This window comes from Phodopus roborovskii, unplaced genomic scaffold (assembly GCF_943737965.1).
Source record: "Phodopus roborovskii unplaced genomic scaffold, PHOROB, whole genome shotgun sequence".
Classification (NCBI taxonomy): Eukaryota; Metazoa; Chordata; class Mammalia; order Rodentia; family Cricetidae; genus Phodopus; species Phodopus roborovskii.
The window spans coordinates 9887884-9902646 of NW_026125506.1; the positions used below are offsets into that span (position 1 = coordinate 9887884).

General features: G+C 45.2%; 1 protein-coding gene across 1 annotated transcript in view; it reads left to right on the plus strand.

Moving 5' to 3' along the window:
* Hectd4 (HECT domain E3 ubiquitin protein ligase 4) overlaps positions 1-14763 on the plus strand; it is a 149196-nt gene that overhangs the window by 105514 nt on the left and 28919 nt on the right. Inside the window, exons 50-58 of the mRNA XM_051176572.1 lie at positions 1296-1533; positions 2229-2365; positions 2730-2856; positions 4316-4453; positions 8330-8466; positions 10354-10514; positions 13333-13514; positions 14008-14213; positions 14485-14615. Coding sequence (XP_051032529.1) covers positions 1296-1533; positions 2229-2365; positions 2730-2856; positions 4316-4453; positions 8330-8466; positions 10354-10514; positions 13333-13514; positions 14008-14213; positions 14485-14615 — 1457 coding nt within the window. The remainder of the gene's footprint in view (positions 1-1295; positions 1534-2228; positions 2366-2729; positions 2857-4315; positions 4454-8329; positions 8467-10353; positions 10515-13332; positions 13515-14007; positions 14214-14484; positions 14616-14763) is intronic.

The window sequence follows — 14763 nt, forward strand, 5'->3', positions numbered from 1 at the left end:
GTACTGTGTCCAGAATTTGGTATGAACCTGCTCTAACCACTTCTTAGCCACCCTTCTTTGTGTCCAGAATTTGGTATGAACCTGCTCTAACCACTTCTTAGCCACCCTTCTTTAACAAGAAAAGGAACACCAGTGACATGTCTCTGAAGATAGCTTGTGCAAGTGACCCTCTGAGTCATGACTCAAAACACACACACACACACAAACACTCACACGCTCTCACACACGTGCTCACACACACGCTCACACAAACACACACTCAAACACACACACAAATACAACACTCACACACAAACACACACTCAAACACACACACAAATACAACACTCACACACAAACACAACACTCACACACACTCAAACACACTCATTCAATACAAATACACATTTACTCAAACACACACACACACACACACAAACACACTCACTCTCTTCAGGGGCTTCTACTGACTTTGAAGGAGCCCCTAGGAACCCCTGCTGTTGTGTGGGACATTATTACTGATGACATGTTGCAGCCCCTAATCTGTGTCCACTTCCCAGTCCATAGTCAGATACGCATGTTCAAGAGGAGCTGCTTCCCTAGCCTGCCTGTCTCACCCTGTCCCCTGCTTTCTTTCGTTCAACAAATATGTACCCAGCATCTATGTGCAAGCACCACACATGTTCTGAGTTGAAGCAGAGAGCAAGATATTGATGCTGTCTCTCTCACACTATCATCTGTTGGAGGAATTGGACATTAGTCACATAATGACAGAAACTGGTATATAATATAATCACAAACTATTAAATGCTTAGAGTGGGAATCTAGTCTCTAATTACCAAGCACATCCCTGCCCTCTGAAGACATGGTGGTCAAGCCAGGCCTGGACATTAGCTAGTCTTGGAAAGTTAGTGGGAAGAGTGTTGCAGGCAGAGAGGTGAGCAGCATGTGAATGGTGTTGGCCAGGTGTGGTGTGTGCACTTGTAATCCTGCTCTTGAGAAATGAGTCAAGAAGATTGATGGAGCTGGATGTGCTCAGCCATGCATAACTCCAGTCCCGAGGGACCCACACTTTCTAGCATCTGCAGGCCCCACGCAAGGTTAGAGTGTTAGAGACAGTGAGTGGCAAGGAACCTGTGCTGGGTTGTGCAGTACTCCAGGCATAGCATACACATGCCTGCTCCTTTGCTGGTTTCTTCTGCTTTCTACTCCTGGGTGGTTCTTTAGGTTTAGTGCACTGAAGTGCACTTTGTTGTTTAAAAAGAAAAAAGAAAGAAAGTCTAAGTAATCCCAAATCCTTCGTTTGCTTTTTCTAGAACACAAAAACTAGAGCCAATTTTGGCTCCCGCCCATTTGCATATGCTGAAGGACAGGCCCATCGTAATGCTGCGGACCTGTGCACTGACCTGGCAGAGGAGATTAGTGCTAACTTTGAGGCCCTGCCATTTGCCATGGCATCTGACAGTGACAACGATGCTGGCACCAGTATTGCATCAGACCCAGGCACTCATGGACCACCATGCCGAATTGCTGCAGTGGCCACAGCCCAGCAACGTAAGCCACTTCATCCTTTTGCCCAGCTGCTAGTGCTACTGGGAGTGCTGTGAACTTCACTAGTCCACATAACGTGGGCATCTGCAGTTCAGTGGGAGACTTTCATAAAGAGAGATGACAGCGAGGCGGGGGTTGTCAAACTGGGAGTATTTCCACTGTGTAGTCCTGAAAGTGTAGGTATAGGAGGTATGGTGTAGGAAGCTAAAAAGGCAGACATTTGTGTGAAATCACTTCACCTTACAGTGTTACTCACCTTTTAAAAATATCTTTGAATGAGATCATCAAGTAAGAATACAATGGTAGGAAGCTGTGTGCTACATACAGTGTTTCCTGATCATTTTCTAAAAAACTGTATTAAGCCAGGTCAGATGATTCAGGCTTATAAACCTGAAGGCTTCAGGAAGCTAGAGCAGGAGGATAATAAATTCAAAGCCTGTGTGAGCTATAGAATGTGTTCAAGGCCAGCCTGAGCAACTTAGCAAGACCCTGTTTCAACATTTAGATAGATGATACATACATACATACATACATACATACATACATACATACATACACACACACACAGACAGACAGAAGCTAGGGACATATCTCAGTGGTAGAATACATACCTAGAATGGATAAGGTCCCATCCCTAGACCTGTGAAAGAAGAGAGGGGAGAAGGAAAGGAAGAATCTAATTGTGTGTTTTTTTACAGAATATGACAGTGACACCTCCTGCCATTATAAAGTAGAGCTCAGCTATGAGAATTTCATCACCTCTGGTCCAGACCCCCATCCACCTCCCATTGCGGATGATGAAAGTGATGATGATGATGATGATGACATCCCACAGGTAAGAGCTGGCAGCTGGGGTCAGGACTCTTGGGGGCAAGGCCTATGATGTTAGCTTTCAGCTCTGAACTGCCCATGAGTAGCCATGTCTGCTAGGCCGGGCTGCCCCAGAGAGATCAACATGTTGAAGGGTGAAGGTATGCTGATGGTAGCTCAACAGGGAATCGAGGCTATAGTGAATGCTATGGTGGCTTTGAAGGGAAGGGAGCACATGCTGGGAAGGGTGGCTTGCTGGGGATGGGGCTTGTTCTGAGGTGTCTAAGGTCTTGTGTTTAGGCCAGGCTTGAGCAGGGCAGGTCCTTGCACAGAGCTACAAGTGCCTGCATGATTCTTTGCCTCAGCTCATGAGCTTCCTCTCCCCACAGGAAGACCACTATGCCCTGTTGGTGAAAGCATGGGAGACTAAGGTTTTCCCTACCATCCGAAGACGCTTCCGCAACGAAGCTGAGCGAAAGTCAGGCCTGGACCAGATCAAGGGTGCTTTACAACTAGGTCTGCTGTGTTTTGTTCTCCTGAAGCATCACTGATAGGCTTGAAGGATGAGGGAGATAGAATTGAAGGGAAGTGCTTCTCAGATGGCATGTCTGGTTTTATGGTGTCAGTGAACTCAGGGTCCTTTGCCTTCATTGCTAGTGTCAGTGTGACTTATGAAGCCGCAATAGTTGTCATGGGAAGCTGTGTTGCCCAGTGGGGAATGCTCACATCTGCAGTCAGGGATGGGTTATTTATCAACTGATGGAGCTTGGGCTTCCCCAGCTTGAGTGGAGTCAGTAGTGTCCTCTGCCTCATCTGCATGTATAAAATCAATGAGCCGATGCACATGGCGTTCCTAAGAGCACAGCCTGGTGCATAGGGTGGGGGATGGCTTGTAGCACCCAGAGGACAGCTGGTGTCACCAGGTCCCATGGGGAATGCTAAAGGACCACCTACAAGGTCTACAAGGTTTATCGTGGAATCTCCCCTTGTCCCCTGACTTGTTCCTTAAACAGTCATTTCCCCTCCTCTGCATTTTTTGGGAAAGTTGCAAAGATTACTACCATTCTGTAACCTTGTAACCCTGAGCCCAGCTTCTTCCCACCCTGACAGCTGTTTCTTCCCATGGCATCCTTCTGTAATTGCACCTTCCTTTAAAGTGTGCTCACACTGCTACAAATTTTCATTACAGAAAGGCCAGCAAGTGGAAGATTGTAGCTGTGAGATGACTGGGCTGTTTAAAAGCAGTCTGTTGTCAACCCACATTGTCTTGTCAGTGCTGGCTAAGCATTGTGGGTCTGAAACAGCTACAACAAAAAGAAACACGTCACTGAACTCCCCACAATGTTTTCTTTTTGTTTTGTAGCATCTCTGTAATTGGCTTATTAGTATAATTAATATGATAGTTCCATTTTGGCTATTAAGTGTGATACTATCCTCTCCTTATGGGAATGGTATAGGCCTATGATGCAGACTGAATAGCAAGTTCAAGACCATCCTTGGCCACATAGTGAGACCCTGTCTCAAAGCAAACAAAGGTCCCATAGGATATCTCAGTAGTGGATAGAAGGTGCTTAGCGCTGCTCTCTACCTCTCTAAACAGTGTGTTTAGTCAGAAGCGGACACTGCTCTCACATTGTCCTCCTCCCATTTGCCCTGCTGTTCTTTGGTTAGCTTGGGTTTAATGCAGCACAGTTGTGTGCCTTGTTAACAGTCCCGGACTGAGGCTCCAGCTCTTGCCGCTCTGTTGATGCTTACCGGCAGTGCTAACTCAGGCGCTCTCACTCCTCGGCACACCTGTCAAGGTAGATGTGAGGCGCCTAGAAGTGATGCCGTTAGTATCTAAACTGGGAACAAACTGTCCTCCCAGCACGGGTGTGGAGACACTCTCTGTTGCTTTGTTCCAGGCACAAGTCAGTGTCCTGTTGGTCTGAAGATTGTGTTCTCTGAGGAGTTACTCAGTGTGCTATGTTTGCAGGCATGGTGGATATCGCCCGGCAGACAGTTGAATTTCTCTATGAGGAGAATGGCGGCATCCCAAGAGACCTTTATCTTCCCACCATTGAGGATATCAAGGATGAAGCAAACAAGTTCACAATTGACAAAGTTCGAAAAGGTTTTGCTTTTGCTTCCTCCTTGCTCTGTATGTGACGTTTCCTGCAAAAGGAGCGGCTACTGGCTCCCTTAGTGTGGTCTCCTCCAGGCTAAAGCCCTCAGGTGTCCTGGTAGGCCACGAGAAAGCACATGGCCTCTCATGGTCTCCCACGTGCCCAAAACTCACTGGCAGAAGCAGCTGTGGCAGGGCTCAGAGTAGAGGAAGGGAGCAGGGCTTCGGGTAAGCTTCCTGGCATGGGCACGGAGTTAATAAGCCACATGTTTACCGGGGCATGGTGACACTCTTTTGGAGGTAACAAGATCTGTTCAAGATCAGCCTTGGCTACATATTGAGTTTGAGGGCAGCCTAGGTTATGTGCAACCCTGTCTCAAAAACAAACACCGACAACAAAAACCCATAAAACACCAAACCACATATCCATGTTTTTGTAAGCTTTTTAGAATTTAAATATGCTTTGCACTAAAATAATCTATTACAATATATGCTTTTCACTAAAATAATCTTAAACATTTCGAAGAAATAATAGAAGAACACATACACAAATAATTTTAATCCACTCGTCTTTTTTTTTTTTTAAGATTTATTTATTTATTATGTATACAGCCTTTTGCCTGCACACCAGAAGAGGGCATGCATTCTCATTATAGATGGTTGTGAGATACCATGTGGGTGCTTGGAGTTGAACTCAGGTCCTCTGGAAGAGCAGTCAATGTTCTTAACCTCTGAGCCATCTCTCCAGCCTCCTCCATTTTTTTTTAGCCTAATAATCTTCACAAAAATACATCATAGTTGGGGACAGAGAAATGGCTCAGCAGTTAATGGTGCTGGCTGCTCTTATAGAGGGACCTGAGTTTGGTTCCCAGTGCCCGCATGGTAGCTCCAGGAAATCCACCAAACTATTTCCTCTGTCTCATTCTTTAGCATATTCATATCCCCAGAGAAATTCTGTGTTCTCCCATCTGCCCGTTCTTCCCTCCCTAGTCTCTGCCTCTTGATGGTGGGCTTACCTGTTCTGGACCATTATGGAACCATTTAACATGTGATCTTTTAGGCCTGGCTTCTCTTTCCAGGCTCATCTCCCCCTTTTTGCCTAAATAAAAAGAAAGGTTTTAACTTTAACATAGTAAGACTACATTCAATAAGAACAGTTATCAAGTAAGAATTACATTGACAATATCCAGCCCCTTTGAATTTGGCAAATTCAGAGAAATCATTCTATTACATACCCTATCTTGATGAGTTCAAAGTTCTGCACCTAATTTACCTTCTATCCTAACTAAAGAAAACTGTAATTATAACTATCTAGTCTTCAGCTCCATCAAGGACCCCAGAAGTGTTTAATATTACCTGAGTAAACAGGAAGTGCAAGCCAAAACTATAGAAATAATAGAGACAGCTGGCTGTGGGGACAGTCATCCACGGTTCCTCTGCAATGTTTGATTATCCTTTTCTATAAAGCAGGAATTTTCAAGGACTCTCCTGCCTTGTTTTGGCAAAGTTCATCTGTTGCTTTCCTTTATGTCCTGCATGTCCAGTTTGGATGGTATATTGTTAGCAGTTAAGGCAAGAGAAGTTTCTTGCCCAAATGGCTAGCTTTGCCACATTGAAAGCAAACTCCCTATGGAGGTTCTTTGATGTCCATCATTCTTTCTGAAGTAAATTGATGATGCCAGGAGCAAATGTGTCCCACTGTCATGAAAGCACCTATGTTAACAAAATATTTTAAATGCCATAGTCTTTAGGTTTTTGAAGTATTTGAAGACTAAATAAATCTGTTTAACCTTCAAAACATACCAAATATGACTACAAGTTCTATTATTTCTTAATTATACATTACTTTCCCCGCCTCCACCCCCTTGGATTTTTGAGACAGGGTTTCTCTTTGTAGCTTTGTAGACCAGGCTGGCCTTGAACTGACAGAGATCTAACTACCTCTGCCCTCCAAGTGCTGGATTAAAGGCATGTGCCACCAGTGCCTCTTGAGAATTATTATTTATTTATTTATTTATTTTGGTATATAGCCAAGATTTTCAGGAGGTCTCCTGTGCTCAAACCTGATCTCTGTTAACTTTGAACAAATCCACAGCTTTTATTTCTTGTGGAAACAAAAGTATAACCTCTTCCCCGACACAATACATTTTTTTTACTTCCATTTTAAAGTTTCTAGGGTGATTTAATTCAGCACTCCTGTTATAATCCCATGTCTCTCAGCAGCTGGCATTTGCTCATCAGAATTCAAAAATTCAAGATCAACAAGATACCATACAGGATCCACACTCCCTGTGTATTTCCCTTCTTTGCATGGCTTATCCTTTTTATGTTGCTTAATTCTTTCTTTAAAGACTGTATTATTTTTAAACTTTTTCTATGAATGTCTATACCCATTTTCTTTCTTAAACCTACATACGTTTTTAAACACTCTGTAACCTTTTTAGAGGTTTTTGCCCCATTTGAACCTGCTCAACTAAGTGTCTGCAGCTAGGCCCTCCTCCATGGCTCTGCTGACTGGCTCTGCCCCCTTCTCCCATCTGTGAAAGCCAAGCTCACAGCCCCAGTCCAGAGCTGCATTTGACTGGGAACTGCATTCAACCACTCCAGCTCTGGGAAGTTGATGCCCACATTGTGGCAGGCATTGTACTTAGCTTGCTATTTCTACTTAAGGTACCACCTCTTTTCTTTTTTCTAGCTATCTAGGCCCTATGAGAAAATTCAGCCCGCATATTGGGTGCCAAATGTGGCTTTCTTTTTGGCCACTAACCAGCTTTCAAATCATGACCCAGAGACTTCTTATTAGTTATGAATCCTTGGTCTTATCTTAGCTCTTGTTTTAATCTGTTTGTCTTTACCTATGTTTTGCCTTGGGGATTTTTACTTTTCTTTCCTTCTGTCTGTCTGTCTGTCTGTCCTCTTTCTTTCTTGTTCTCTCCTCTCTCTTACCCCTCTCCCAATCCTAGATTCCTCCTACTTATTCTCTCTGCCTGGCCAGCCCCACCTATCCCTCTACTGCCTAGCTATTGGCTATTTACTTTTTATTAGACCAATCAGGTGCCTTAGGCAGGCAAGGTGAAACAGCAACACATCTTTATGTAATTAAGCAAATCCAGCATAAACAAATATAAGGAATCTTTACAGAGTTAAATGTTCCACAATACTCATCCGTGTAGCATGCTTCATTCTTTCTATTGTCAAGCAATACTCCATTGTATAGATACGCCCTTTAGTTGTTTTCACTCATTGTTGATGGACAATTGAATTGGCCCTACTGTTTGGCTATTAGGAATACTGTTGCTCTAAGCATTTGTGTACGCACTCTTTTATGGGCATGTATCTTCACTTCTCCAGGAGAAATACGTATGTATTATAAGAGAATGGAATCCATAAGCATGAGTAGAATTGTTGGGTGACATAGTAACCCTATGTTTAACCTTTTGAGAAACTGCCAAAATACTTTCCAAAGCAACTAGACCATCCTACATTTCCAGTAGCTCACTACGCTATGTATGAGTGTTCCAGTTTCTGTACATGTATGGCAGTGTGTAGTGTGTTCCATCTGTCTTTTTACATCAACCAATGCTGTTGGCATGAGGGGTCTCACTGTGGCTCTGAATACATCTGGTGATTGATAAGTAATAACATATTTTCATGTTTTTTTTTTTTTTTTTTTTTTGGAGAATTATTTATCCAAGTCCTGCCTATTTTTAAATGGCTACTTGTCTTCTTAACTCATGTATTGGAAGAACTAGAAGAATTTACCATTTTGTTATTACTTTACAGGCTGAACTGTGTTCCTTTTTTATTGTCTCATGCTGCAGAGCTATTTTAGACCCTACAGTACAGCCTGTCAAGGTGACATGGTTCTTCCCTTTACCTCCTCAGGTCTCACAGTTGTAACCCGATCTCCAGACAGCAGCAATGTGGCCAGCAGTACAGTAGGAACTGCCTTACCGAAATTTGCCATCCGAGGGATGCTAAAAACCTTTGGCCTTCATGGAGTTGTCCTAGATGTTGATTCGGTAAGTGAACAACCTCTCTGGCTACATCAGTCCTGTACCTGTAGAGAGGCTCCTATGCCCAGGACCATACAAAGGGAATAGAGGCAGGGAGGCTTAACATGTGCAAATACACAAGGCCCTGGGGCCTATCCTCAGCTCCATACAGACAGACACTTGAAAAAGGGTTTGTGCTTTGAGATTTCTCTCCAAATTAGAAACAAGGAAATTGGGCTCAAGATGGCACAGTGGTTAAAAGCACTCACTCTGTCATTAGGAGCAGAGTTCAGATCCCAGCACCCATGTCAGGCAGCTCACAGACACCTTAACTCCAGGGATCAGAAATGTCTCCTGGCCTCTCTGGGCACTCAGAAGCACATATGCGTACAGTCACATGGACAAACACATAAATAAACATAAAATAAATATTACAAAAGAAAGAAGGAAACCAAATGGAAGTTCAGCCCTGTGGAAGGTCTCCGTGAGAACATCTCACACTTAACCAGGGGCCCTGCCATTCTATGCAGCCGGTCATGTCCAAACTGTCGCTGCCTCCCATCTCTTCATTCTGGAGCAAAGTGGGCATTATCCTTGAGAACAGCATCAGGATTGTCACACAGACAGAAGTTAAGAATTGAGGCTGGACCTCTGTGGTTCTGGAGATGGTACAAGTGCAAGAAATTGTTCTGATCACTTCATCCCATGGACTGTTTCAGCATCCATCTCCCTTCTGCCAGTCAAGTGTCTTAAGCTCATCAGTAGTTGCTTCCATTTTGCAAAACTCTCTGCTGAAGCTCAGAAGGATTGGAAGGGGCAGGAGCTAAGGAGAGACAGAGGGAAGGGACACAGTGAAGGTTGGAGATTTGGAAGCAGTGGCTAAGCTTTGTTCCCAGCCCCTATGCTAATATCTTTTTAAAAGCAGGGAATCTGTCTGATAGCTTTATTTCATTGGTAGAAATTAAAAATAAGCTGATATATATGCATTCTGCTTTCAAATGCCAACATAAATTTTACCTAGTGATTATGAAAGACTTACTGAAAGCAATAAAAAAATTTACTCACAAAGTAATACAAGGGTTATTAACTAATTTTTATTTGAATTTTTTTCCTGTAGGGTTTTTAAAAAATTATTTATTTCTATTTTATTTGCATTAGTGTTTTGCCTGCAGGTATGTCTGTGTGAGAGTGTCAGAAGCCCTGGAACTGGAGTTACACATAATCTTGAGCTGCCCCGTGGCTGCTGGAATTAACCCAGAGTCCTCTGGAAGAGCGGCCAGTGCTCCCAGCCGCCGAGCCAGCTGTTCACCAGCCCCCTTCCCTGAAGGGATTTTCTTAAATAACTGATTTTGGTTTTTATGTTTTCTATATTTATTTATAATTGAGAATTTATTTGGGGGAAAATGCCATAGCATGGCTCAACAGTTAAGAGCACTTGCTGCTCCTACAGAAGACCTGGGTTTGGCAACTCACAACTGTTTATAACTCCAGTTCCAGGGACTCTGACACCCTATTCTGGCCTCCAAGGTCGACTGCTCTCAGTGTGCACATGTACACATAGAGACACACAGCATATATGTAATTAAATGTAGTAAGAGTGAATCTTTTAGTCAGCTGTAGTAGTGTGTGCCCTTAATTCCAACACTGGAGGCGGAAGCAAGTGGATCTCTGTGAGATTCAGACTAGGAATACACAGTGAAACCCTGCCTCAAAAAATATGTTTTTGGGAAAAATTAAATAAACATATATGTTGTTAATTCTCATTGGGTTCATTAATTTTGTTCATAAAATAGCAACTAGATACGAATTATAGCATAATATCTAAAGGTTTAATATATACATATCTCTGTATGCACTTGAAAAATAAAGTCAATTCTCAGAAAAGCAGGTGGAACGTTTACTTTTCCACTGCAGGTGAATGAATTGGTACAGGTGGAAACGTACCTCCGAAGTGAAGGGGTCCTGGTGCGCTACTGGTACCCCATTGATATGTTGGAAAGGCCCCCTGCAGGCTACCGGCGGACAGCCACTAATGGGCTGGTCACATTGGACAATACCAATCTTCAAATTCACAGGTAAAAGTGAGCCTTTCTTTCTATGGGGGCAGAGACCTGTTTACTGCGTTTTTCCATGTGTCCCATTTATGCTTGACTAGAAGGCTTTTCCTTCAAAGCTAAGAGTTGGGAGGAGGGAAAGCAGTTGTACAGTTGCAGGGGTCAGGAAGACAAGATGGGTCTAGAATCCCATGGCCTATGTCACATGTACTCTACTGTATACTTGGGGCTGGAGCCAGCTAGAGGCAAAATGAAGACACACAGGAAAGAAGTCAGGAGGGAACGGCTGAGACATCTGCTTCATCCATGTGAGGGGAACATTGACTGCATAGTACAGTGCAGGGTTCTGAAAGGGACAGGGCCACAGTGGAGCCGTGCCTGCCCTCTACGGACGAAACCCTAACGATGAGCAGTCACCATTCCATGCCATGCGGTGTTGAATAATGCCCTGTGGAGTTGGGGAGATGGCTGTAAGAGTACTGTTTGCTCTTGCAGGGGGCCTGAGTTCAATTCCCAGCAACCACAACTGTCTGTAACTCCAGTTCCAGGGGAATTCAACACCCTTACACAGATATACATGTAGGCAAACATCAATGCAAATAAACAAATCACTAAAAAATGAAGAAAGGAAGAAAAGAGAAAGAAAGGGGGAGAGAGAGAGAAGAAACCCCTGTTGCAGTTGAGAGGAAGGCAGAGGGACAAGTGCAGTTCTCTACTGAAAGACTCTCCACACTGTGTTCTATGCTGTCTGTCCTTTAGCAAACCCACGCTGTCTATGTCTGTGCTTGCAGCTTGCAGCACCTGGGAAGCTGAGGTGAAGGCTCACCTGAGCTTGACACATCGGGACCCTAGCCAAAAGGCAGTCAAAAGAACAGCAGCAACAAATTTCTCTAGAGTGTCAATTTGGACCTGGCTTGACTGTGTCTCTAGCTCCCCTCCCCCTTTTTAAGACTATATAGTCCTGGCTGGCCTCATACTCATGTTGATCAGTCCTCTTGCCTCTGGCTCCTGAGTGGTAACATCATAGGAGTGAGCCACCACACCCAGCTGGGCTCTTTCTGGCAATTCCAAGGTCCCATCTAAACTCGACTTCCACCTTTCTGTCCACTGGGATATGACATCATTCCATGGGTTGTCTGAAGCTCAGTTAGTCACTAGATCAAAACAGTCCACAATCAGGTACTGTGGCACACGCCTTTAATCCCAGCACTCAGGAGGTAGAAGCAGGTGGATCTCTGTGAGTTTGAGGCCAGCCTGGTCTACAGAGTGAGTTCCAGGGCAGCCAGAATTACAAAATAAGGCACCGTCTGGAAAAAAGCAAACAAACACAAACAGTAGGCCACAGTTGGTGACACTCCAGCAAGACTGCAGGAAGAATGGCATGCTGCACAGCGCTGTCACTTGAACAGGAGTCCTCACTGTCATCCGCATAGATGAGGGCCTAGTGACAAGTCAGGAGTGTGTGCCCACTGACTATACAGCTTTAGTCAGAGCCAGTGCCTTCGAGGCAGAGCTGTGAGCTCCACATCCCAGATGCTGCTGCCAGTGTAGCCCCTCTTCAGCACTTGCAGAGCCTCTCGGGATGAGCCACTGCCAGGCTTCCAGAAGAAACCAAAGGAGAGCTGGATCAAAGCCATTTTGATGGCACTGAGGAAAGGGTTTGGCATGTGAGGTGCAGTTTCACCCCAAACTTCCTTCTGTGGTCTTCTCAATCTGGAGGTCGGACAAGCCATCACCATTCCTCACTCTGGCCTCAACCCTCCACATCACAGTTGTCCACAGCCTTCTAGACCAGTGGTTCTCAACCTGTGGGCTCCATATCAGATACTTACATTACAGTTCATAACAGTAGCAAAAGTACAGTTATGAAGTAGGAACAAATTGATTTTATGGTTGGAGGTCACCACAACATGAGGAACTGTATTAAAGGGTTGCAGCGCTAGGGTCCAATAGACCCCTTTTGTAGCCTTTCTGCACAGACAGCTGATGCCAGCATGTTGCTAGGATGGTTGGTGTAAGGTCTAAGCCAGAGCTTGCACCTCTAACCAGACCTTCCCACACAGAGGGCTCCGAACTGTGCCGCGCTCCTAACACCCTGTGAGCCTCGGAGGCTGCTTCCCTGCCTGGGCCATGCTGGATTTTCTGTTCTCTGCACACTGGACTCATTTCTGCTTCAGGGATTTGCTTGGCCATCTCACTCTAATTATGCTGATTTCCATGAACTGTTACCTCTCCTAAAGGTCTCCCTTTGAAACATTGATAAATTATCCCTTTATCTTACCTAGTAACATTCAGTTGTGTGGACTTACCACTAAATTAATAAACTTTAAGGTTGTTTTCACTATTTGGCCCTTAGAAACACTGTTATTATGAATTTATGCTTATAAATTTTTGTGTAGACATACATTTTCATTTCTTTTTCAATGGTTTTTTAAAATTTTTATTTCTTTTTATTTTATATACATTGATATTTTGCCATGGGTTTTGGGTCCCCTAGAACTGGAGTTACAGGCAGTTGTGAGCTGCCATGTGGGTACTGGAAATTGAACCCAGGTCCTCTGGAAGAGCAGTCAGTGCTCTTAATCACTGAGCCATCTCTCCAGCCCCTCCAGGGTGATTTTTCAGTTGAGAAAAAAACCACAAAGCAAACTATTGTGTGTTTTATTTAAAACTCGAGAGAATCACAAGAAACACAGAAGAGTTGGGCCAGAAGGGAAGCCCGAGATGTGTTGTCACCTGCCATTGCTCCCACCTCACCCCCACTGCTCTGCTCAGGTGTGAGGGCTAGACCGGACTGTCAACACAACACTCAGTATGTCCCACCGTTCCTTTCCCTCAGGGAGCTGCTGCGGTGTGAGGCTGCACTGGCCAGGCTGTACTGTCGCATGGCCCTGCTCAATATCTTCGCCCCCAAGCTACCTCACTTATTTACTCGTCTCTTCCACATCCCCGCCATCCGAGACATTACATTAGAGCACCTGCAGCTCCTGTCCAATCAGCTGCTTGCGCCTCCCCTCCCAGGTAAGAGCCTCAAGGTTGAACCAGGTCACACAGGCTGCCTAGCATGCTAGCTTTCCATGGTGGGGTCAGGGGGCCCTGAGATAGCCATGCTCTTAGACAAATGAGTACGCTCTCATCCTAGTCATTTATTGAACATGAGACTGCTGCCACAGATGTTCTGCTTGACCCTGGAGAGACAGACATGGGTTCCCATGGCAGGGCCTGCTCATGTGAGTCAGCTAAGCCCGGGAGACTTCAGGCAAGGGCTCTGTGCGCATCTGGGCAATGTCACTGAAGGTGTTATTTGCAGAATTGTGTTACTGCTAAAAAGAAAGCAAAAGTTTAAAGGCCACAAGCGCTTGCTTCCCCACACTACCCTGAGGGCCCAGGACTTTCTTTCCATCTACCATTTCCCATCCATGCCATCATCCTTTCTGGTTGTCTGTTTTCTCAAGCTCTCCTGGACAGTGGCTGCTGCAGCTCTGTGTGTGTCCCTTTCTTTCCCTGTCCTCAGATGGCACCATCAGCTCCAGCTCCATCCTCCTGGCACAGTCTCTGCAGCACTGTATCCACTCACAGAGCTGCTCTGCCACCGACCTTTTCTACCAGGGCAGCTCCCAGACACTGAGGGAGTGGCTCAGCGTGGCCATCACCCGCACCCTGCACCAGGGCGAGGACAGCCTTCTGGAGCTGACAAAGCAGATCTGCGCTTTCCTGCAGGTACAGTCTTGAGCTCATGGATCCCAGCTGTGGACACCATTGAACTAGGAGTTTCATTGGCTTGCTGAATCGTGCTTTCCCATGAGCCACCCTGGGTGGCCATTCTTGAGGAACTCTTCTGCCTCTGATGGCCTCCTCCTCCAGAGGCTGCCAGCCTTTTGTGCCTATTTCAGCATGTGCCCTGGTTGATTCCCCCTCCTTCATGAGATGAGGAGATAGAGTGTGTCCCCTGTGTCTGTCCCACGCTTGCTTATTACATGTCTCCTTTCAGACAGCACCAGAGCAGTTCCCCTCCGAAGAATTCCCAATCTCCGAGTCCAAAGTCAACATGGATGTGAATTTCCCTGGAGCGGCTTTTGTTGTTGTGTCTTGCAAAGAAAGTCAGTCTGGATTCCGCAAAGAGTAAGTTGTCCTTTCTCCAGGAGATGGTGCCGGGGAGAGAAAGCTCAGTGGATTCTTCCCAGCAGCACTGCCCCAGGGACATGTGTCCTGCTGTCCTTGCCCTCGAGTGCACACCATCTTTACTGCTAGCTTGCACTTCGTCCTGTAT